This window comes from Manis pentadactyla, chromosome 1, assembly GCF_030020395.1.
Source record: "Manis pentadactyla isolate mManPen7 chromosome 1, mManPen7.hap1, whole genome shotgun sequence".
In the NCBI taxonomy this organism is placed as follows: Eukaryota; Metazoa; Chordata; class Mammalia; order Pholidota; family Manidae; genus Manis; species Manis pentadactyla.
The window spans coordinates 178,213,994-178,236,441 of record NC_080019.1 but is presented as its reverse complement, the minus strand read 5'-3'; the positions used below and the strand labels follow the sequence as shown (position 1 = coordinate 178,236,441).

The 22,448-nt window shown below is 38.3% G+C and overlaps 1 protein-coding gene across 6 annotated transcripts in view; it reads right to left on the bottom strand.

The window, feature by feature from the left end:
• The window catches only part of SEC22A (SEC22 homolog A, vesicle trafficking protein), a 68,135-nt gene that overhangs the window by 4,398 nt on the left and 41,289 nt on the right, over positions 1–22,448 (bottom strand). For 2 of the 6 annotated variants that reach the window (XM_057503332.1, XM_057503324.1), the window contains exons 6-7: positions 4,135–4,200; positions 1,855–2,336 (exon numbers count right to left, since the gene is read on the bottom strand). The exons of 1 other annotated variant lie outside the window; for it this stretch is intronic. In XM_057503332.1, coding sequence (XP_057359315.1) covers positions 2,082–2,336; positions 4,135–4,200 — 321 coding nt within the window. In that variant the 3' untranslated portion in view covers positions 1,855–2,081. Of the gene's footprint in view, positions 1–1,854; positions 2,337–4,134; positions 4,201–22,448 lie in introns of those variants that run through there. 3 more of the 6 variants (XM_057503342.1, XM_057503333.1, XM_057503326.1) reach the window with 2 other exon arrangements.

The following is a 22,448-nucleotide window of genomic DNA, read 5'->3' as shown; positions in this document are numbered from 1 at the left end:
ACCCAAGCAAGCGTGAGGAAGGAAGCAATAAAGGTAAGAGCAGAAATCAATAAAACGGACAGAAAAAAAACACAATAGAATGAAGAACATGTCCTTTTAAAGATCAATGAAATTAACAAGTAAGACTGTCAAAGAAAAAGAGAAACATGTATCACCAATATGAAGAATGAAACAGAGAACATCACTACAAATCCTACAGACAATGAAAAGATAGTAAGGGACTACTACAACCAACTCTACACACATCAATTTAGTAAGATGAAATGGTCTACTTCCTCATGAACACAAACTACCACAAATCACCCAATATGAAATAGATCATTTGAATAGCCCTATAACTATTTCTAAGATAAAATTTAATGCATATTATACAGCAGCAATCAAAACTATGTGGTACTAGCAGAGGGACAGACACACAGATCAGTGGAGTCGAATACAGAACCCAGAAATAGACCCATACAAATACACCCAGCTGAATTTTGACAAAGATGCAAAAGGAATTCAGTGAAGAACACAACAGCCTTTCTAACAAATGGTACTGGAGCAACTGGTCATCCACACGCTAACCAAAAAAAAAAAAAGGAACCTCAATTTAATCTAAGTCTCACATCTCATACAATCTTATACAAAATTTAGTTCAAATGGATCATGAATTTAAATTTAAATATAAAACTAGAAAACTTTTAGAGAAAACACAGGAGAAAATCTTCAGGATCTAGGGGTAGGCAAAAAGTTCTTAGACTTGACATCATAAGCGTGATCCATAAAAGGAAAATCTGATAAAAGGAACTTTATCAAAATTAAAAACTTTTTAGCTCTACAAAAGACCCAGTTGAATGGATGAAAAAACAAGCTACAGACTGGGAGAAGATATTTACAAACTACAAATCTGACAAAGGCTAATGTCTAGAAAATATAAAGAACCCTCAAACTCAAAAGTCAAAAATCAGCAATCCAACTAGGAAGTAGACAAAAAACATGAACAGACACCTCACCCAAGAGGATATATGGATAACAAATAAGCCCATGGAACAATGTTCAATTGTTAGCTATTAGGAACATGCAAATTAAAACCACAATGACGTATCACTACACACCTATCAGAATTGCTAAAACAAAAAATAGTGGTAACACCAAATGCTGGAGAGAATGAAAAGAATCTGGATCATTCACACAACGCTGGTGGGAAGGTAAAATAGTATGCCACTCCAGAAAACAGTTTTTCTGTCTCATTAAAATTAAGCATATAATTGCCATAAGATCTAGCAATTATATTCCCAGGCATTTATCTCAAAGAAATGAAGACTTATGTTCACACACCAAAATCTGTACATGTTTATAGCAGCCTTATTTACTAGAGCCAAAAACTGGAAATAACTCAAATGTCCTTCAATGAGTGAATAATTAAACTGGGTAATCCACACCATGACATACTATTCAGCAAAAGGAAAAAAAAAACATTAATATATGCAACAACCTGGATAAATCTCCAGAGAATTATGCTGAGTAAAAAAAATGTCAATCACAAAAGGGTACATACTATAAGCTTCTATTCATATATCATACTTTAAATGAGAAAATTATAGAAATGGAGAACACATTAGTGGTTGTCGGAGATTAAGGGGCAGGTGGGAAGTAGATACGGCTATAAAAGGCCAAGGTGAGGGGTCCTTGAGGTGGCAGGGAGGTTCTCTCTTGGCTGCATCAACACCAGCAGCCTGGTGTGGTATTGTTTTATCGTTTTGCAAGATGGTACCACTGGCAGAAACCATGAAAAGGCTATATGGGACCTCTCTTAAAACTCTATGTGAATCTATATCTCAAAATAAGAAGTTTAATAAGAAAAACAACTTTACACATACATATCTGTCCGTACCTTACTTTATAAACAACTAACATACACACTGTATGCACACACACATGAGCTAAAGCAAGTGGTGCAAGATGCCAACAACCGGTGACTCCAGGTATGCAAGTCTTTTAACTTTTCTCTAAGTTGGAAAGTTTTCAAAATAAAATGTTGAGGGAAAAGGAACAGTTCCTAGTTCCAAAATCCTTTGATTTCCTATTTTGAAAATGTTTCATGTCAAGATTACTCCTATATGGTTGAGCTCTGTGCGTCCATAAAAACCCACAGCCTGGAGAAAAAGACAATTAACTATGTAGATAGTGGTCTTTGAGGTCTGATTTAAAGGGGATTTAAAAATATCCTGATATTTTAAAATAGGAGATAGGGCATATTCTATGGGAAAACGTAACCACCTAAGTTTTACCGTAGTAAAAACAGCATTATTGCCACTCTGCTCAGCATACTTGGAGAGTGTGCAGCTCACGGCCTGTCAATATGAAGGAAACTGGTTATTTGCTTTTCTTTCTTAAAGCATTAATTTGTTTGCTTCTCTGAAGTAAAAACACCTGACACTGCTCCACCATGAGGGAACTTGGAGAACTACGTCCAGCGATCCCGGGGACTATAACAGAGCGCTGCTCTATAGGCAGTGAGTGGAGCTGCTCTGGAGTCACACAGACCTGGGCACCAGGCGCTGACTAGCTCTAAAAACTAACCGTCTAGGCCTCTGCAGAAAATGGTGATGACAGTTAAATTTGTGTGGGACTTCCTGTGAGGATTTAATGGTACAAGGAATATAAAAGGCTTAGCACAAAGTAAGAGTTCAATACATTTTGATTATTAGCATTTAAAATTATTTCATTAAAGTAAAACAGTCAAAAATATATTTTAGAAGAATAATTACTCCTGAAGTTATTTTAAAGTTAAAATTTACTTCACATTGGTTTAGAATCATGAGATAATGCACATAAAGGTTAAAAAATTATAATTCTACAGCTTTATAAAAATTCTAAAAGTACAGGAATTTTGCTTAGAGACAGGATGATATAGTAGAATGAACATGATATTTAAAATCAGAAAACTCAAGAGTTAAGTCTTGACTCCACCACTTAGACAGGCAACATAATCTCTGGATAGTACAGACACTGCCTCAGACTTATTTTCAAAAATGAGCTAATATCTCCTGTGAGACAGGACTGCAGAGATTAAAGTTTTTAAATCTACAGAAAAATGCTTCATGAAATTAAAGGACTGTGACATTAACATGTACAAGTTTTCATATTTAGTGCATGAAATGTTATTTATTATAATTAAATCTGTCACGTTTGATAGAAAAACAATTTCTGGAGATAATATAAATGATAAAGAAAAATTAGGGGATTTTTTTAAAAGGGGACCACTGAAACTAAAAGTTGTAATACATCTTTACAAACAAATCAAACACATATATTCAAAATATTTCACTAGAGACTTCTTCTGAGTTTTAGGTAGGCTTATATTTACCTGCAGTGCTCAATCTTTCTAACATTTTTTCTATGCAAGCCAGAGAAATGTGTCACTTACAAAAGTTACTTACAGGCCTCACTTGCCCTAACATGTTTTAGCAAAGACATTCTTGAGTTTGGGTAACTGGCATGGTCACCCCTCCCTTCCTTACGAATCTGCACCTCCTTTCTTCTTGGAAATGCAAGCACCTACCGCCCTATCACCCAGGTGCAGAAGCATCTATCCTGTCTTCAAGTCCTAGTAGCTTCCTTCTCAACGTCCTTCCCCAGCCCCTGCCCCATCCCTACAGTGCTTACCAGAGTTTAGGTTCCCATTACCTTCTGCATGATGGGATGGGATCATCTCACAACCAATTTCCTTGCTTCCAATTTCTCCTGACAAGCCATTCTATTCATCACTGCTTAATTAAACATTCTAAAATCCTGCTTTTGCTGTTCTCTATTCAAAAATTTTCCCAAAAGTACAAAATCTTCAGCCAGAAGTATAAGCAGAGCTTGGAAGCTGAATAATCAGTTGCCAGAGAATCTAGAAGACCCTTTGCTGCCACAGGCAGATGACATGTTGCCAGTGAAGCCCAGCAGAGGAGAGTCAGGGTTAACTTAGTTCACTGGGATACATGTCCACTCAAATGGAGGCTTAAGTGACAGAGCTGATAAAGGCTCAGATTAAAAGAGAGAACTCAGGCATACTTTACATTTATTTAAAGTGCACAAGTAATTTTTAGAATTGATACCTGAAACAATAAAGGGAATGTTCCTTAAGAATGGGAGAGAACCTACCTGGTAAAGGCAGGCTGCTGTTCCAAGGAAAAATGCAACAATGTAATTAAAATCCTCACCATCACTCTGCAAAAACAAAATTAAAAATTACTTTTTTTCTGGTGGAAGCCCATTTCAAAAAACAATCCATCAAGATAGGATGATATGACCGTATTTATGTACAAATAGTAAATTTTCACTAAGTGGTATATAGAAAGTTTCAAAAGTTCTCAAGTGGAAATATAGAATATATCATAAGAACCAAGGAGTGTGAGGTAGAGAACTACCAGTGCTCCTCTATTTCTTGGCCCATCAATTTCATTTTACCCAGAGAAGATGAAAGCCAATTGGAAAAAGTTCCACATAATGTAAAAAACCTCCTTCTACTGCAAAACCATGTGAAAATGCATAACACCCCAGCTGCCTGTAAAGTTAACCTACTGAAATAAATATTGGCAAACTTTACTATCTAGTAAGCACACCACTGAAATGTCCAATAAAGTAATTTGACATGATTAAAACAACAAAACTGAAAAGCTACTGTCCGCTAGAGTGTGCTAAATCCCAATGAGAAAAGTCAGTCACACATGCTGTGCTAGATAACAGTCCTCCAGAGGAAAAACACAGATACATCATGTATACGGCGTTTCTTGTAAAAGAAAACTAATGGAAACACATAAAAATCCAGTTTTTCTGTTCCTTTTTGATTCCTTTTAAATATCTTTATCACTTCTTTCAATGTTTTTATGAAGTAAAACATAAATCCCAAGGAGAAGTATTAGATTTCTTTCTTCCAGGCAGGCATATAAATTTTGGCTCTTATTTTAGAAAAAATATCCTAATACAATGAAAATTTTCATAAGACATGGGAGTGTCTTTCCTGACTATGGCTTCATGAAATAATACGAAGAGAAGATTTCTTTTCCACTTGCTTATGGTGGCAACGGAACTGACTGTAAGGCAGAGGGTGAGTGGCTTATTCTAGTGAGATGATCTTAAAATAGGAACCATTAATCTGTCTGGGATGCTTAAGGCCAGTTACCCTTCAGAGGCACAGAAGGTCAACATGAAACCTTTCCACTTTAAATAAGTTTGACTTAATTATTTTTTTCTTGGTCCTTTATTTTTTTAATGACCTTTTTTTCTGATTATAAAAGTTCATGTTCACTGTAGAGAATTTGGAAAACAGATTATTACAAAGAAATTCATACAGTCCCTAATACTACAAGTCTGGAAGAATTACTGCTAACTACTTCATGTATTTCCTTCTTTTTCTGTGCAAAAATATATGTATTTTTTTAAAAAATGGAATCATGCTTTTATATTGCTTCTTAGTACTTCACATTATAATGTAACATTTTGTGAAGATACTAAATGTTCCTCAACTGCATGATTTGCAATTGTTATATAACCTTTCATGATTTAATTGTTGTCTTAAAATTGAATTTTATTTTCCCCTAAGTTTATATTATCACTATATAGCTCTTACTTGTCTTTGGAACACTTAAAAACATGTTTCTGGAGTCAATCAGATCTGGGTTCAAATCTTTACTTACGATCTTGAACTATTCAGTTTCCTTATTTTGAAAAATAAAAGTTGTAGAGATTATATGAAATAACATATGCATACACAGAGCAGTAACTGGCACACAGCAGGTACTCAAAAACATTCACTAACTTCTCTCTCCCTAAGGTTATGTCTGAATCATTCATCAGATAATTAGATTACTTTTCAGAATCAGAACTGTCTAAATCTCTAGTGTACCAGCCTTATCTTTCTCCATTAGATTCTAACTTTTTTTAAATTGAGGTATAATTGCTATTAACATTTTATTAGTTTTAGGTGCACAACGTAATGATTCAGACACTATAAATGATCAAAATAAGGCTAACTATCCACTACCATATAAAGCTACACATTTCTTTTTCTTGTGATGAGAGCTTTTAAGATTTAATCTCTCAGCAACTTTCAAATACGCAACACACATTACAGTCATCCCCGTGACTTATTTATTTTATGACTGGAAGTTTGTACCTCGACCCCTTCACCCATTTCATCCACCTCTGAACCCTCCTAACCTAATCTTCGAGGCAGAAAATAAATCTTAGTACTTGTGTGAAACCGTGCACTCAGCAGAAATTCAATAAACACATGCCAAGCTGAGCTGAGCTTGGTCTTTATTTCCACTAGCTAAAGAGAAGATTGCTGCCTATGAGCACATTCTTCAACTCAATAGATATTCATTAAGCATTTATCAGCCAGGCACTGGGTTACCAGGCCTAGGATAGAAAACAAGTAAGCCCATGCCAACTCGGGGAGCTAACTCTCTAGTCAAGAAGGTAGATGCATAAACCAACAATTCCCACTGAGTGACAACTAATGGGATAGGTGTTGCACATGGTACTAAGGGAACTTACTGGAGATGCACTAAGCCTATCTGGAGGGAAAAAAAGGGTCAGGAAGGTTTGCAAGGGGAAGTAAAGCTTAATCTGGGTCTTGAAGGATGGACAACGTGGACTGAACTGGTGAACAAGGTAGACAAGGTAAGAAGAGAACCTCAGGCAGAACAAGCAGCACACGCAGTCCAAAGAGGAAGAGCTAGGGTGACGCCAAGGTTTCTTGTTTCAGCAAAATGTGAATGATACAATTCACTACACTGGGAATACAGGAGGAAAAGTAGATTTGTGAGCAGAAAAATTTGATTTCATTTTGGACATGCTGTAGAACAATCCAAATAATTATATTTAGTAGATATTTAAGTATGCTTCAGTAGAATCTGAATAGAGCTCTAGTTTTTTATCTATTTTATTAATAGTTACATCAAAGAAAGGCCTATGACAAACAAGGCAAGTCCTAATTCTTGACTGGCTCCTGTTAGAGGAAAAAACATTATAAAGGATATTTAGGGCCAGTTATAGAAATCTGAAAATGTATTTTATATGCGATAATAGTGCATTGATCTTAAATTGCTTTGGTTTAATAAAGGTACTGTGGTTCTATAGAATGGCCTAGTTCTTAAGACATACATATTGAGTAATTTTGGAATAAACTGTCATGATACTTTCAATTTTACTTTCAAATGACTCAGCAAAAAAAAAAGGAGAGAAAGGAAGGTAAGTAGGTATACAGGGGAGTGTCAATTGTATTGTTTTATAAACCTTTCTGTAAGTTTGAAATCCTTCAAAATAAAATGTTGTGCAATGGGAGGGGCAAAGAGGACACAATTGAAAAAAAAGGCTATGCAGCCACTAACTAAAAAGAACCTAGTAGATCTCTCTATATACTGATTTGAAATGATCTCCTACGTATTGTTATGTGGGAAAAGATACAAGTTAGTGTGAAGAGCATACTGCCATTTACATAGAAGTACTTCTGAAAGAATAATTAAAGAGAGGAAAAAAGATGGCAGCATGAGAAGTGAGGCAGAAACCTCCTCCCAAAACCACATATAACATGAAAATACAGCAAATACAACTGATTCTGAAAGAGCAACCAGATAGAAGACAGCAACAGATGGCCTACATCTGGGGAAAAGAGAAAACCTCACAGAAAAGGGTAAAGTAGCAAAGCCGTGATCCAGTGGGACCCAAGCCCTCCCTCTACCCCAGCTTATGGGCAGGAGTAAGAGAAACAGAGCGGGAAGGGAGTAGAAGCCAGGACTGCTAAACACCCACCCCTGGAGATCTGCACAAATCCACATTACATGGTGTTCTGGAGATAGAGGGGTGGAAAGCAAATACAGGCAGAATACTCAGAGACTGAGATTCCAGCTACTCATGGAGAACAGGTACCCACAACCAGCCACTCCAGGACAAAAGAAAGGTGGGCAGGAGTGCTAAAGGGGCAGGGATTACACAGAGTTTGCTGCTCAGGACAGGACAGGTGGACAAAATCATCCCAGCACACTCAGCATAGGAGGTTGGGAACTTTCAGGAGCTTTACACGCCCCATCCCCCTAGCTGGCAACACAGCAAAAGGCTCCCCACTGCAATACACAGCCTGCCTCTCCTTCCTTCTCGCCAGCACTGGACCAGGCCAGCCGGAGGGTAGCCTTGCCTATGGCAGCTACAGGGATGTATCACAGAAGGTCCTCCCTGCGCACTCGGCCCACTGGTCCTGGCAGTGGAGGTAGGCACTGGAGCCAGGAAGCAGGAAAGAGCTCTCTCCTCCTGACAGGCACTGGCGCTGCGTGCCTGTGACCCCAGCTATCACTCCAAGGACTGGGCAGCTCCAGAGAGTAGAGCTTCAGGGGACTAGAGGTCACCACCTACACAAAGTTATTATTCCTGAGTAATTATTATTTTTTAAAAAAGAAGAAATACAAAATGGCAAAAGAATCTGGTACAAATGAAAATACCTCAAACACCAGAAAGAGGGCTAAGTGAAATTGAAATCACCAATCTTCCTGATAAAGATTTTAAAATAAAAATCATAAACATGCTCACAGAGCTACAGAAAAATAGTCAAGATCTCAGAGAGGACTTTAGAAAAGACACAGAAACTTTGAAAAATACAGTATCCAAAAAGAAACATACAATGGAGGGACTTAAAAGCAGATTGGATGAAGTAGAGGAGACAGTAAATGAAATAGAAATTAGAGAACAGCAATACAAAGAAGGTGGGCAGAGATAAAAAAGGATTTTTAGGAATGAAAAAATATTAAGAGCATTGTGTGACCAATCCAAACAGAACAATATTGGCATTATAGGGGTACCAGAAGAAGAAGAGAAACACAAAAAGGGGTGGGTGTTTCTCTGTCACCAGAGGAAAAAAAAAAGGGATAGACAGTGTCTCTGAGGAAATAATTGCTAAACACTTCCCCAGTCTGGGGAAGGAAACAGTCTCTCAGGCCATGGAAGTGCACAGATTTCCCAACAAAAGGGACCCAAGGAAGACAACACCAAGGCATATAATAATTAAAATGGCAAAGATCAAGGATAAGGACAGAGTATTAAAAGGAGCTAGAGAGAGAAAAAATATCACATACAAAGGAATACCCAACAGGCTATCATCAGACTTCTCAGCAGAAACATTACAGGCCAAAAGTGAGTGGATTGATATATTTAATGCAGTGAAACAGAAGGACCACAAACTGAGAATACTCTACCCAGCAAGATTATCATTTACATTTGAAGCAGTGATTAAACAATTTCCAGATAAGCAAAAGTTGAGGGAATTTACATCCCACAGAACATCTCTACAGCATATTTTGGAGGGACTGCTATAGATGGAAGTGTTCCTAAAGCTAAATAGCTGTCACCAGAGAAAACAAAGCCACAGTAAAGGAAGTAGAACAATTAATTACTAAGTAGATGCAAAATTAAATCAATTACCAACAAAGTCATCAAGGGATACACAAAGAGTTCAGAATATGACACCTAATACATAAAGAGTGGAGAAGGAAGAAAAAGAAGGGAGAAAAAAAAAAAGAACCTTTAGATTGTGTTTGAAATAGCATAATAAGCAAGTTAAGTGAGACTATTAGATAGTAAAGAAGCTGCCCTTGAACCTTTGGTAACCATGAATCTAAAGCCTTCAATGGCAATAAGTACATGTCTATCGAAAATCACCCTAAATGTAAATGGACTGAATGTACCAATCAAAAGACATAGAGTTACAGAAGGGATAAAAAAACAAGACCCATCTATATGCTGCCTACAAGAGACTCACTTCAAACCCAAAGACATACACAGACTAAAAGCAAAGGGACGGAAAAACAGATTTCATGCAAGTAATACAGAGAAAAATGCAGGAGTTGCAGTACTTGTATCAGACAAAATGGACTTCAAAACAAAGAAAGTAACAAGAGATAAAGAAGGACATTACATAATGATAAAGGGGTCAGTCCAACAACCACTGTAAATATCCATGCATCAAACAGAGGAGCAGCTAATTATGTGAAACAAATATTAACAGAATTAAAGGGGGAAATAGAAGGCAATGCATTCATTTTAGGATACTTCAACAAAAACCCCAGACCAGATGGCTTCACCACTGAATGGTGTTTATCAAATGTTTATCAAACATTTAGAGAATATCTAATACCCATCCTCCTCAAAGTTTTCCAAAAAGTAGAAGAGGAGGAAATACTTCCAAACTCATTCTATGAGGCCAGCATCACTCTAATACCAGAACCACTAAAAAAGGAAGTTACAGACCAATATCCATGATGAACATAGATGCAAAAATACTCAACAAAATATTAGCAAACCGAATTCAAAAATGCATCAAGGAGAGGGGCGGAAGATGACGGCGTGAGTAGAGCAGCGGAAATCTCCTACCAAAACCACATATATCTATGAAAATATAACAAAGACAACCCTTCCTAGAATAAAGACCAGAGGACACAGGACAATATCCAGACCACATCCACACCTGAGAGAACCCAGCGCCTCGCAAAGGGGGTAAGATACAAGCCCCGGCCCGGCGGGAGCCGAGCGCCCATCCCCCCAATTCACGGCGGGAGAAGAATAGGCAGAGCGGGAGGGAGACGGAGCCCAGGACTGCCGAACGCCCAGCCCCAGCCATCCGGGCCAGAGCGCAGGGCCCTGGATACTAGGAAAACAGGGCAGCAATAACAGTGAACGGGCACCGGAGGCTGGGCGCCAGAGGACATAAGAAAAGCGAGTGACCAATTTTTTTTTTTTCTTTTCTGTTTTGTTTTGGCGAGCGCTTTTTGGAAGTCTTAAAGGGATAGGGCTCCCAATACTAGGGAAACAGGGCAGCAAGAACAGTGAGCAGGCACCGGAGGCCGGGCGACAGAGGATATAAGAAAAGCGAGTGACCAATTTTTTTTTTTTTGCTGTTTTGTTTTGGCGAACGCTTTTTGGAAGTCTTAAAAGGATAGGGCGCCCAAGACTAGGGAAACAGGGCAGCAAGAACACTGAGCGGGCACTGGAGGCCTGGCACCAGAGGACACCAGAAAAGCGAGCGACCATTTTTTTTTTTTGCTGTTTTGTTTTGGCGAGCGCTCTTTGGAAGTCTTAAAGGGATAGGGCCCCCAATACTAGGGAAACAGGGCAGCAAGACCGGTGAGCAGATGCCTGAGGCTGGCGCCAGAGAATAAAGAAAAACGAGCGGCCACCTTTTTTTTTTTTTTTTTTCTAATTAAATTTTTTTTTTTTTGTGGTCGTCGTTTTGTTTTGCCGGGTGCTTTTTGGAAGTTGTCAAGGGGCAGGGTGGGACACTTAAACCAGAGGTAGTGAATCCGGGGACCTCTGGGCACCCTAACCACTGGGCTGCAGGGAGCAGGGAGGCCCCTTACGGAGATAAATAGCCTCCCAGCAGCTCCTGCTCCAACGCGACTCCACCATTTTGGAGTAGCTGCCCGAGCCAGGCCACGCCCACAGCAACAGCGGAGATTAACTCCAAAGCAGCCGGGCAGGAAGTAGAAACTCTGTCTGCGTGCAGCTGCCCAGCACAAGCCACTAGAGGGCGCTGTTCTCCCAGGAGAGGAGGGCCACAAACCAACAAGAAGGGAAGTTCTTCCAGCCGTCACTCGTCCCAGTTCTGCAGACTATTCCTATCACCATGAAAAGGCAAAGCTACAGGCAGACAAAGATCACAGAGACAACACCAGAGAAGGAGACAGACCTAACCAGTCTTCCGGACAAAGAATTCAAAATAAGAATCATAAACACGCTGACAGAGATGCAGAGAAATACGCAAGAGAAATGGGATGAAGTCCGGAGGGAGATCACAGATGCCAGAAAGGAGATTTCAGAAATGAAACAAATTCTGGAAGGGTTTCTAAGCAGAATGGATAGGATGCAAGAGGCCATTGATGGAATTGAAACCAGAGAACAGGAACGCATAGAAGCTGACAGAGAGAGAGATAAAAGGATCTCCAGGAATGAAAGAATGTTAAGAGAACTGTGTGACCAATCCAAAAGGAACAATATCCGTATTATAGGGGTTCCAGAAGAAGAAGAGAGAGGAAAAGAGATGGAAAGTATCTTAGAAGAAATAATTGCTGAAAACTTCGCCAAACTGGGGGAGGAAATAATCGAACAGACCACGGAAATACACAGAACCCCCAACAGAAAGGATCCAAGGAGGACAACACCAAGACACATAATAATTAAAATGGCAAAGATCAAAGACAAAGAAAGAGTTTTAAAGGCAGCTACAGAGAAAAAGGTCACCTATAAAGGAAAACCCATCAGGCTAACATCAGACTTCTCGACAGAAACCCTACAGGCCAGAAGAGAATGGCATGATATATTTAATACAATGAAACAGAAGGGCCTTGAACCAAGGATACTGTATCCAGCACGACTATCATTCAAATATGACGGTGGGATTAAACAATTCCCAGACAAACAAAAGCTGAGGGAATTTACTTTCCACAAACCACCTCTACAGAACATCTTACAGGGACTGCTCTAGATGGGAGCACTCCTAGAAAGAGCACAGCACAAAACACCCAACATATGAAGAATCGAGGAGGAGGAACAAGAAGGAAGAGAAGAAAAGAATCTCCAGATAGTGTATATAACAGCTCAATAAGCGAGCTAAGTTAGGCAGTAAGATACTAAAGAGGCTAACCTTGAACCTTTGGTAACCACGAATTTAAAGCCTGCAATGGCAATAAGTACATATCTTTCAATAGTCACCCTAAATGTTAATGGGCTGAATGCACCAATCAAAAGACATAGAGTAATAGAATGGATAAAAAAGCAAGACCCATCTATATGCTGCTTACAAGAAACTCACCTCAAACCCAAAGACATGTACAGACTAAAAGTCAAGGGATGGAAAAACATATTTCAAGCAAACAACAGCGAGAAGAAAGCAGGGGTTGCAGTACTAATATCAGACAAAATAGACTTCAAAACAAAGAAAGTAACAAGAGATAAAGAAGGACACTACATCATGATAAAGGGCTCAGTCCAACAAGAGGATATAACCATTCTAAATATATATGCACCCAACACAGGAGCACCAGCATATGTGAAACAAATACTAGCAGAACTAAAGGGGGAAATAGACTGCAATGCATTCATTCTAGGAGACTTCAACACACCACTCACCCCAAAGGATAGATCCACTGGGCAGAAAATAAGTAAGGACACGGAAGCACTGAACAACACAGTAGAGCAGATGGACCTAATAGACATCTATAGAACTCTACATCCAAAAGCAACAGGATATACATTCTTCTCAAGTGCACATGGAACATTCTCCAGAATAGACCACATACTAGGCCACAAAAAGAGCCTCAGAAAATTCCAAAAGATTGAAATCCTACCAACCAACTTTTCAGACCACAAAGGCATAAAACTAGAAATAAACTGTACAAAGAAAGCAAAGAGGCTCACAAACACATGGAGGCTTAACAACATGCTCCTAAATAATCAATGGATCAATGACCAAATCAAAATGGAGATCCAGCAATATATGGAAACAAATGACAACAACAACACTAAGCCCCAACTTCTGTGGGACGCAGCAAAAGCAGTCTTAAGAGGAAAGTATATAGCAATCCAAGCATATTTAAAAAAGAAAGAACAATCCCAAATGAATGGTCTAATGTCACAATTATCGAAATTGGAAAAAGAGGAACAAATGAGGCCTAAGGTCAGCAGAAGGAGGGACATAATAAAGATCAGAGAAGAAATAAATAAAATTGAGAAGAATAAAACAATAGCAAAAATCAATGAAACCAAGAGCTGGTTCTTCGAGAAAATAAACAAAATAGAAAGCCTCTAGCCAGACTTATTAAGAAGAAAAGAGAGTCAACACAAATCAACAGTATCAGAAACGAGAAAGGAAAAATCACGACGGACCCCACAGAAATACAAAGAATTATTAGAGAATACTATGAAAACCTATAGGCTAACAAGCTGGGAAACCTAGGAGAAATGGACAACTTCCTAGAAAAATACAACCTTCCACGATTGACCCAGAAAGAAACAGAAAATCTAAACAGACCAATTACCAGCAATGAAATTGAAGCGGCAATCAAAAAACTACCAAAGAACAAAACCCCCGGGCCAGATGGATTTACCTCAGAATTTTATCAGACATACAGGGAAGACATAATACCCATTCTCCTTAGAGTTTTCCAAAAAATAGAGGAGGAGGGGATACTCCCAAACTCATTCTATGAAGCTAACATCACCCTAATACCAAAACCAGGCAAAGACCCCACCAAAAAAGAAAACTACAGACCAATATCCCTGATGAACATAGATGCAAAAATACTCAACAAAATATTAGCAAACTGAATTCAAAAATACATCAAAGGGATCATACACCATGACCAAGTGGGATTCATCCCAGGGATGCAAGGATGGTACAACGTTCGAAAGTCCATCAACATCATCCACCACATCAACAAAAAGAAAGACAAAAACCACATGATCATCTCCATAGATGCTGAAAAAGCATTTGACAAAGTTCAACATCCATTCATGATAAAAACTCTCAGCAAAATGGGAATACAGGGCAAGTACCTCAACATAATAAAGACCATCTATGATAAACCCACAGCCAACATTATATTGTAACAGTGAGAAGCTGAAAGCATTTCCTCTGAGATCGGGAACTAGACAGGGATGCCCACTCTCTCCACTGTTATTTAACATAGTACTGGAGGTCCTAGCCACGGCAATCAGACAAAACAAAAACATACAAGGAATCCAGATTGGTAAAGAAGAAGTTAAACTGTCACTATCTGCAGATGACATGATACTGTACATAAAAAACCCTAAAGACTCCACCCCAAAACTACTAGAACTGATATCGGAATACAGCAAAGTTGCAGGATACAAAATCAACACACAGAAATCTGTGGCTTTCCTATACACTAACAATGAACAAACAGAAAGAGAAATCAGGAAAACAACTCCATTCACAATTGCATCAAAAAAAATTAAATACCTAGGAATAAACCTAACCAAAGAAGTGAAAGACTTATACTCTGAAAACTACAAGTCACTCTTAAGAGAAATTAAAGGGGACACTAACAGATGGAAACTCATCCCATGCTCGTGGCTAGGAAGAATTAATATCGTCAAAATGGCCATCCTGCCCAAAGCAATATACAGATTTGATGCAATCCCTATGAAACCACCAGCAACATTCTTCAATGAACTGGAACAAATAATTCAAAAATTCATATGGAAACACCAAAGACCCCGAATAGCCAAAGCAATCCTGAGAAAGAAGAATAAAGTAGGGGGGATCTCACTCCCCAACTTCAAGCTCTACTATAAAGCCATAGTAATCAAGACAATTTGGTACTGGCACAAGAGCAGAGCCACAGACCAATGGAACAGACTAGAGAATCCAGACATTAACCCAGACATATATGGTCAATTAATATTTGATAAAGGAGCCATGGACATACAATGGTGAAAGGACAGTCTCTTCAACAGATGGCGCTGGCAAAACTGGACAGCTACATGTAGGAGAATGAAACTGGACCATTGTCTAACCCCATATACAAAAGTAAACTCAAAATGGATCAAAGACCTGAATGTAAGCCATGAAACCATTAAACTCTTGGAAGAAAACATAGGCAAAAACCTCTTAGACATAAACATGAGTGACCTCTTCTTGAACATATCTCCCCGGGCAAGGAAAACAACAGCAAAAATGAATAAGTGGGACTATATTAAGCTGAAAAGCTTCTGTACAGCAAAAGACACCATCAATAGAACAAAAAGGAACCCTACAGTATGGGAGAATATATTTGAAAATGACACATCCGATAAAGGCTTGACGTCCAGAATATATAAAGAGCTCACATGCCTCAACAAACAAAAAACAAATAACCCAATTAAAAAATGGGCAGAGGAACTGAACAGACAGTTCTCCAATAAAAGAAATACAGATGGCCAACAGACACATGAAAAGATGCTCCCATCGCTAATTATCAGAGAAATGCAAATTAAAACTACAATGAGGTATCACCTCACACCAGTAAGGATGGCTGCCATCCAAAAGACAAACAACAACAAATGTTGGCGAGGCTGTAGAGAAAGGGGAACCCTCCTACACTGCTGGTGGGAATGTAAGTTAGTTCAACCATTGTGGAAAGCAGTAAGGAGGTACATCAAAATGCTCAAAACAGACCTACCATTTGACCCAGGAATTGCACTCCTAGGAATTTACCCTAAGAATGCAGCAATCAAGTATGAGAAAGATCAGTGCACCCCTATGTTTATCGCAGCACTATTTACAATAGCCAAGAATTGGAAGCAACCTAAATGTCCATTGATAGATGAATGGATAAAGAAGATGTGGTATATATACACAATGGAATACTACTCAGCCATAAGAAAAGGGCAAATCCAACCATTTGCAGCAACATGGAAGGAGCTGGAGGGTATTATGCTCAGTGAAACAAGCCAAGCGGAGAGAGAGAAATACCAAATGATTTCACTTATCTGTGGAATATAAGAACAAAGGAAAAACTGAAGGAACAAAACAGCAGCAGAATCACAGAACTCAAGAATGGACTAACAGGTACCAAAGGGAAAGGGACTGGGGAGGATGGGTGGGTAGGGAGGGATAAGGGGCAGGGAGAAGTAGGGGGGTATTAAGGTTAGCATGCATGGGGGGGTAGGAGAAAAGGGAGGGCTGTACAACACAGGGAAGGCAAGTAGTGATTCTACAACATTTTGCTATGCTCATGGACAGTGACTGTAAAGGGGTTTATAGGGGGGACCTGGTATAGGGGAGAGCCTAGTAAACATAATATTCGTCATGTAAGTGTAGATTAGTGATACCAAAAAAAAAAAAAAAAAAAGGGCAGTTCCTGTGTGGTAACCTCCAATGAGTTCTACACAAGAGTATAAAGGGCATATAAAAGTGTAGGCAAGGGTCTGTTTGTGTTTATACAGAGGATCAAAGCCTAATTGGGCTACCCCGAAAATGAACTAAGATACGATATGAAAAAGAACTTCCAACATCTGCACTCTCTGGAAGACTCATGCCAGAAGATGATCATCAAAAAACCCCAACAAAGATCCATGCACTGCTACAGCTGTAGATGAACTCATCCCACCAGTTCCTGGACTTGCCATGGAAATGAGGAAGGAGATATCTAAGCTGGCCTATGCATACAGTAAAACAACAAATTTGAGTGGATCTATACTGTTGGAACTCAATCAAGAATTAGGAGAAGTGCAAATTTAGCGCTCCAAAATCTTACAACTACAGAGTATTTACTGTTAAAAGAACATAAGGGATGTGAACATTCCCCAGGAATGGGTTGTTTTAATTTGTCTGATTTCTCTCAGACTGTTCAAGTTCAGTTGGACAATATCCACCATATCATAGATAAGTTTTCACAAATGCCTAAGGTGCCTAACTGGTTTTCTTGGTTTCACTGGAGATGGCTAGTAATTACATGTATGCTTTGGTTATGTAACTATACTCCTATTATGTTAATGTGTGTGCGCAATTTAAGTAGTAGCTTAAAACCTATACATGCTGAAGTTACTCTACAAGAAGATATGTCAAAGAAATAATCAATCTTCCCATGTTTTCTGCCGCCTGCTACTTCTATAGCTTTTCTTCTTCCTTCCTAATTACAACCCTTAAATAGAATTCGTGCCTCATATCGAATTTACCAAGTATCATAATTCTTCCAAGTGGTAAAGATACCTCAAGACAAATGCTGGGCATAGAAACTACAGGGCATAAATATGCAAGGAAATAAAAAGCTAACCATTTCAAACAATAAGGCTTCTCTCTCACTTACCAACTTTACATTTCCCTGTATGTCCCCGGAAGATGACTGGTTAGCCAGAGATGGGTAAGATTCCTCAAGGGAGGAACAACCTAAGACAGGCACAGTCGCAGGGGGGTCATCAGGTGAGAAATTCGGGAACAAGAGAGGTGAGGCTTAGAACCTCACCCCCCCTGTTCTGAGAGAAATCTTCTGCATACGTGGATGTTTTATTGCCCTTGTCTAGCTTGGATTAACACATAGTCTACAGGCACACACCTGATCATCTACATTTGCTCTCTTACAACACTAAACTATGTTTTCTACCTTTATCTTGTATCTACCTACCACTTCAGCATTTTATTAAAAATAATAATAATAAAGAGAGAAATGTGGTATCCACATATAAATCAAGTATAAAAATCAAATGAGTATTCATATTTGAACTGACTGTTTATAGTTCATAATGCATGAGCAAAACCGAAGGTTTCTGTGATGGCTGCCCTTGTACTGTTCACCATGTAAGAACTTATTCACTATGTAAGAATTTGTTCTCCATGTAAGAACTTGTTTGTTATGCCTCAGAAGATTGGAGACTGACGAAAATTAGGCTTGGGGTGGATTAATGATTGTGCATTGAGCATTGAGTCCCCCATACAGAATTTTATTGTTGTTAACAACCATTTGATCAATAAATATGAGAGATGCCCTCACAAAAAAAAAAAAAAAATAGTATACACTTCCAATGGTAAAATAATAAGTAACCGGGATATAATGAATATAGTCAAGATATTGTAACAGCTTGGTATGGTGATAGCTGGTACCTAGAATTGTCATGTATATAAATGTTGAATCACTATGTTGTACACCTGAAACTAATGTAATGTAATACTGTGTGTCAACTACCCTTCAATAAAAAATAATTATCTACAAAATAATAAAAATTAAAAAAATTAAAAAAACAAAAATACATCAAAAAGATCATCCATCATGATCAAGTAGGATTTATCCCAGGGATGCAAGGATGATACAATATTTAAAAAATCCATCAACATCATCCACCATATCAACAAAAAGGACAAAAACCACATGATCATCTCCACAGATGCTGAAAAAGCATTTGACAAAACTCAACATCCATTCATGATAAAAGCTCTCAATAAAACAGGTATAGAGAGCAAGTATCTCAACACAATAAAGGCTATGTATGACAAATCCCTAGCCAACATCACACTTAACAGTGAAAAGCTGAAAGCTTTTCCTCTAAGATTGGAAACAAGACAAGGATGACCACTTTCCTCATTTTTATTCAACATACTACTGGAGGTCCTAGCCATGGCAATCAGAGAACACAAAGAAATAAAAGGCATCTAGATTGCTAAGGAAGAAGCTAAACTGTCACTCTTTGCAGAAGACATAATATTGTAAATAAAAATCCCTAAAGAATACACCCAAAAACTACTGGAATTAATAACTGAATTCAGCAAAGTTGCAGGATACAAAATTAATACACAGCAATCTGTTGCATTCCTATGTACTAACGATGAACTAGAAGAAAGAGAAATCAAGAAAACAATTCCTTTCACAATTGCATCAAAAAGAATAAAATACTAGGAATAAACCTAACCAAGGAAGTGAAAGCCTATACCCTGAAAACTACAAGACACTCATGAAGGAAATTAAAGAAGATACCAATAAATGGAAATACATCCCGTGCTCATGGATAGGAAGAATTAATATGGTCAAAATGGCCATCCTGACTAAAGGAATCTAAAGATTCAGTGTAATCCCTATCAAAATACCAATGGCATTCTTCAATGCATTTGAGCAAATAGTTGTAAAATTCAAATGGAACTGCAAAAGACCCTGAATAGCCAAAGCAATCCTGAGAAGGAATAAAGCTGGGGGGATTATGCTCCCCAACTTCAAGCTCTACTACAAAGCCACAGTAATCAAGACAATTTGGTACTGGCACAAGTATACAATTTGGTACTGGTCATGATCAATTTCACAGAATAGAGAGCCCAGATATAAACCCAAGTATATATGATAAAGGAGCCATGGATATACAATGGGGAAATGATAGCTTCTTCAACAGCTGGTGTTGGCAAAACTGGACAGCTACATGTAAGAGAATGAAACTGGATTATTGTCCAACTTCATACACAAAGTAAACTCAAAACGGACTGAAGACCTGAATGTAAGTCATGAAACCATAAAACTCTTAGAAGAAACATAGGGAAAATCTCTTCAATATAAACATGAGCAACTTTTTTCTGAATGCATCTCCTCAGGCAAGGGAAACAAAAGCAAAAATGAACAAATGGGACTACATCAAACTAAAAAGCTTCTGTACAGCAAAGGGCACCATCAGTAGAACAAAAAGGCATCCTACAGTATGGAAGAATATATTCATAAATGACATATCTAATAAGGGGTTAGTATCTAAAACATATAAAGAACTCACATGCCTCAACACCCAAAAAGCAAATAATGCAATTAAAAAATGGGCAGAGGATCTGAACAGACAGTTCTCCAAAGAAGAAATTCAGATGGCCAACAGACACATGAAAAGATGCTCCACATAGCTAATTATCAGGGAAATGCAAATTAAAACCACAAATAAAAAATGCAAATAAAAAATTATCACCTCACACCAGTTAGGATGGCCAACATTCAAAAGACAAGGAAAAACAAATGCTGGCAAGGATGTGGAGAAAAAGGAACCCTCTTACACTGCTGGTGGGAATGTAAGCTAGTTCAACCATTGTGGAAAGCAATATGGAGGTTCCTCAAAAAACTAAAAACAGAAACACTATTTAACCCAGGAATTCCACTCCTAGGAATCTACCCAAGGAAAACAAGATCCCAGATTCAAAAAGGCATATGCAACTCTTTGTTCATCACAGATTATTTACAATAGCCAAGATATGGAAGCAACCTTAGTGTCCATCAGTAGATGAATGGATAGAGAAGGCATGGTACATATACACAATGGAATACTATTCAGCCATAAGAAGAAAACAAATCCCACCATTTGCAACAACATGGATGGAACTAGAGGGTATTATGCTCAGTGAAGTAAGCCAGGCAGAGAAAGACAAGTGCTAAATGATTTCCCTCATTTGTGGAGTATAACGAGGAAGCAAAACTGAAGAAACAAAATAGCAGCAGACTCACAGACTCCAAGAAGGGACTAGCAGTTACCAAAGGGAAAGGGATGGGGGGGGTGGGGGGGAAGGAGAAAGGGATTGAGGGGCATTATGATTAGCACACATAATGTAGCAGGGTCACAAGGAAGGCAGTATAGCACAGAGAAGGCAAGTAGTGACTCTGTGGCATCTTACTACACTGATGGACAGATGGGGTGTGGGGGGGTATTTGATAATATGGGAATGTAATAACCACCATGTTGCTCATGTGAAATCTTTATAAGAATGAATATCCTTGATTCTGTAATAAATAAATAACTTGCAAAAAATGTATACATAGGTAACTATATAAACATGTATGTACTGGTATATACACATAATGTCTCCTCAAGGATACCCAGTGGTTGACCATAGGGAGAAGAAAAGGGAAGATAATTACTTATGGTGATAATTACAGGCCTTGAAATTTACCATGTGCACATTTTAATGTGTGTATGCATGTGTATGGATGAGCATATGTACAAGTACTAACTTTTTTCAAAAAGGCCATTATGAAAATATTCAAGGAGAAAGTATAAAGTTAGAAGAATATAAAGTCAAGGCCAGAACACTGGACAGTGCAACTATTTAAAGGACAGATGGAAGAAGAAAGTTTACTAAATAAAGGGAGGAATAGAAACCAAAAAATACAACAGGAGGAAACTGTTTCATGGAAAATGAAGGGAGGTGAAAATGTCAAGAAGAATAAGGTAACACATCAAACTATTAATAGTGACCTATTTCATTTGCTTTTAAGTTTTCTAAAATAAACATAATTTTAAAAATTAAAGAATGAGTTATTTTTTAAAGGAAGAGTATATGAGATGAGGCAGACAGGGCACATAAGACAAGGCCTCAAGAGTGGCTGCAGTATTTGGCAATCAGAAGGATGCTAGTGAGCTTAATGGTCATGTTTGAAAGAATTATGAGGGCAGAAAAGATCACAGTAGACGTAAAGAATAGAAGTAAGGGAGGAGGGACAACAAACAGTCTACTCTTTCAAAAAATTAGAAGGGAAAACATACATTAGTTTTTGTTTTTTTTTGTCTTCTCAATGGTCAGGCTATGTTTATGAGCTGAGAGAAGAGGTAGTAGAGAGAAAGCAGATGAAATGTAGGTGAGGAACTAGCTAGAGGCTGGGGGAAGATGGGACAGAGGTTTAGAGAGGGGACAGAAGTAGGGGGAGGAGGCAGAGGGATGAAGGCAGAGAAGTAGGGAGCAGAGGTAAGGAGTGCAAAAAAAAATTTTTTTAATGTCATATTCACCTTTGGGGGATGCTAGGATACCAACATACTGCTTTGAAAACTAACAAATAAAGGGAGAAAATATTTTTAAGGTGAGGATGAAGAAGTAGAGGGTTCATAAAATAGCCACACAGTGTATTAGGATGATACTACTGAAATGTTTTAACAACTGAAAAATATTCACTTTTTAATCGTCAGTGAAAAAATGGGCACAAAAT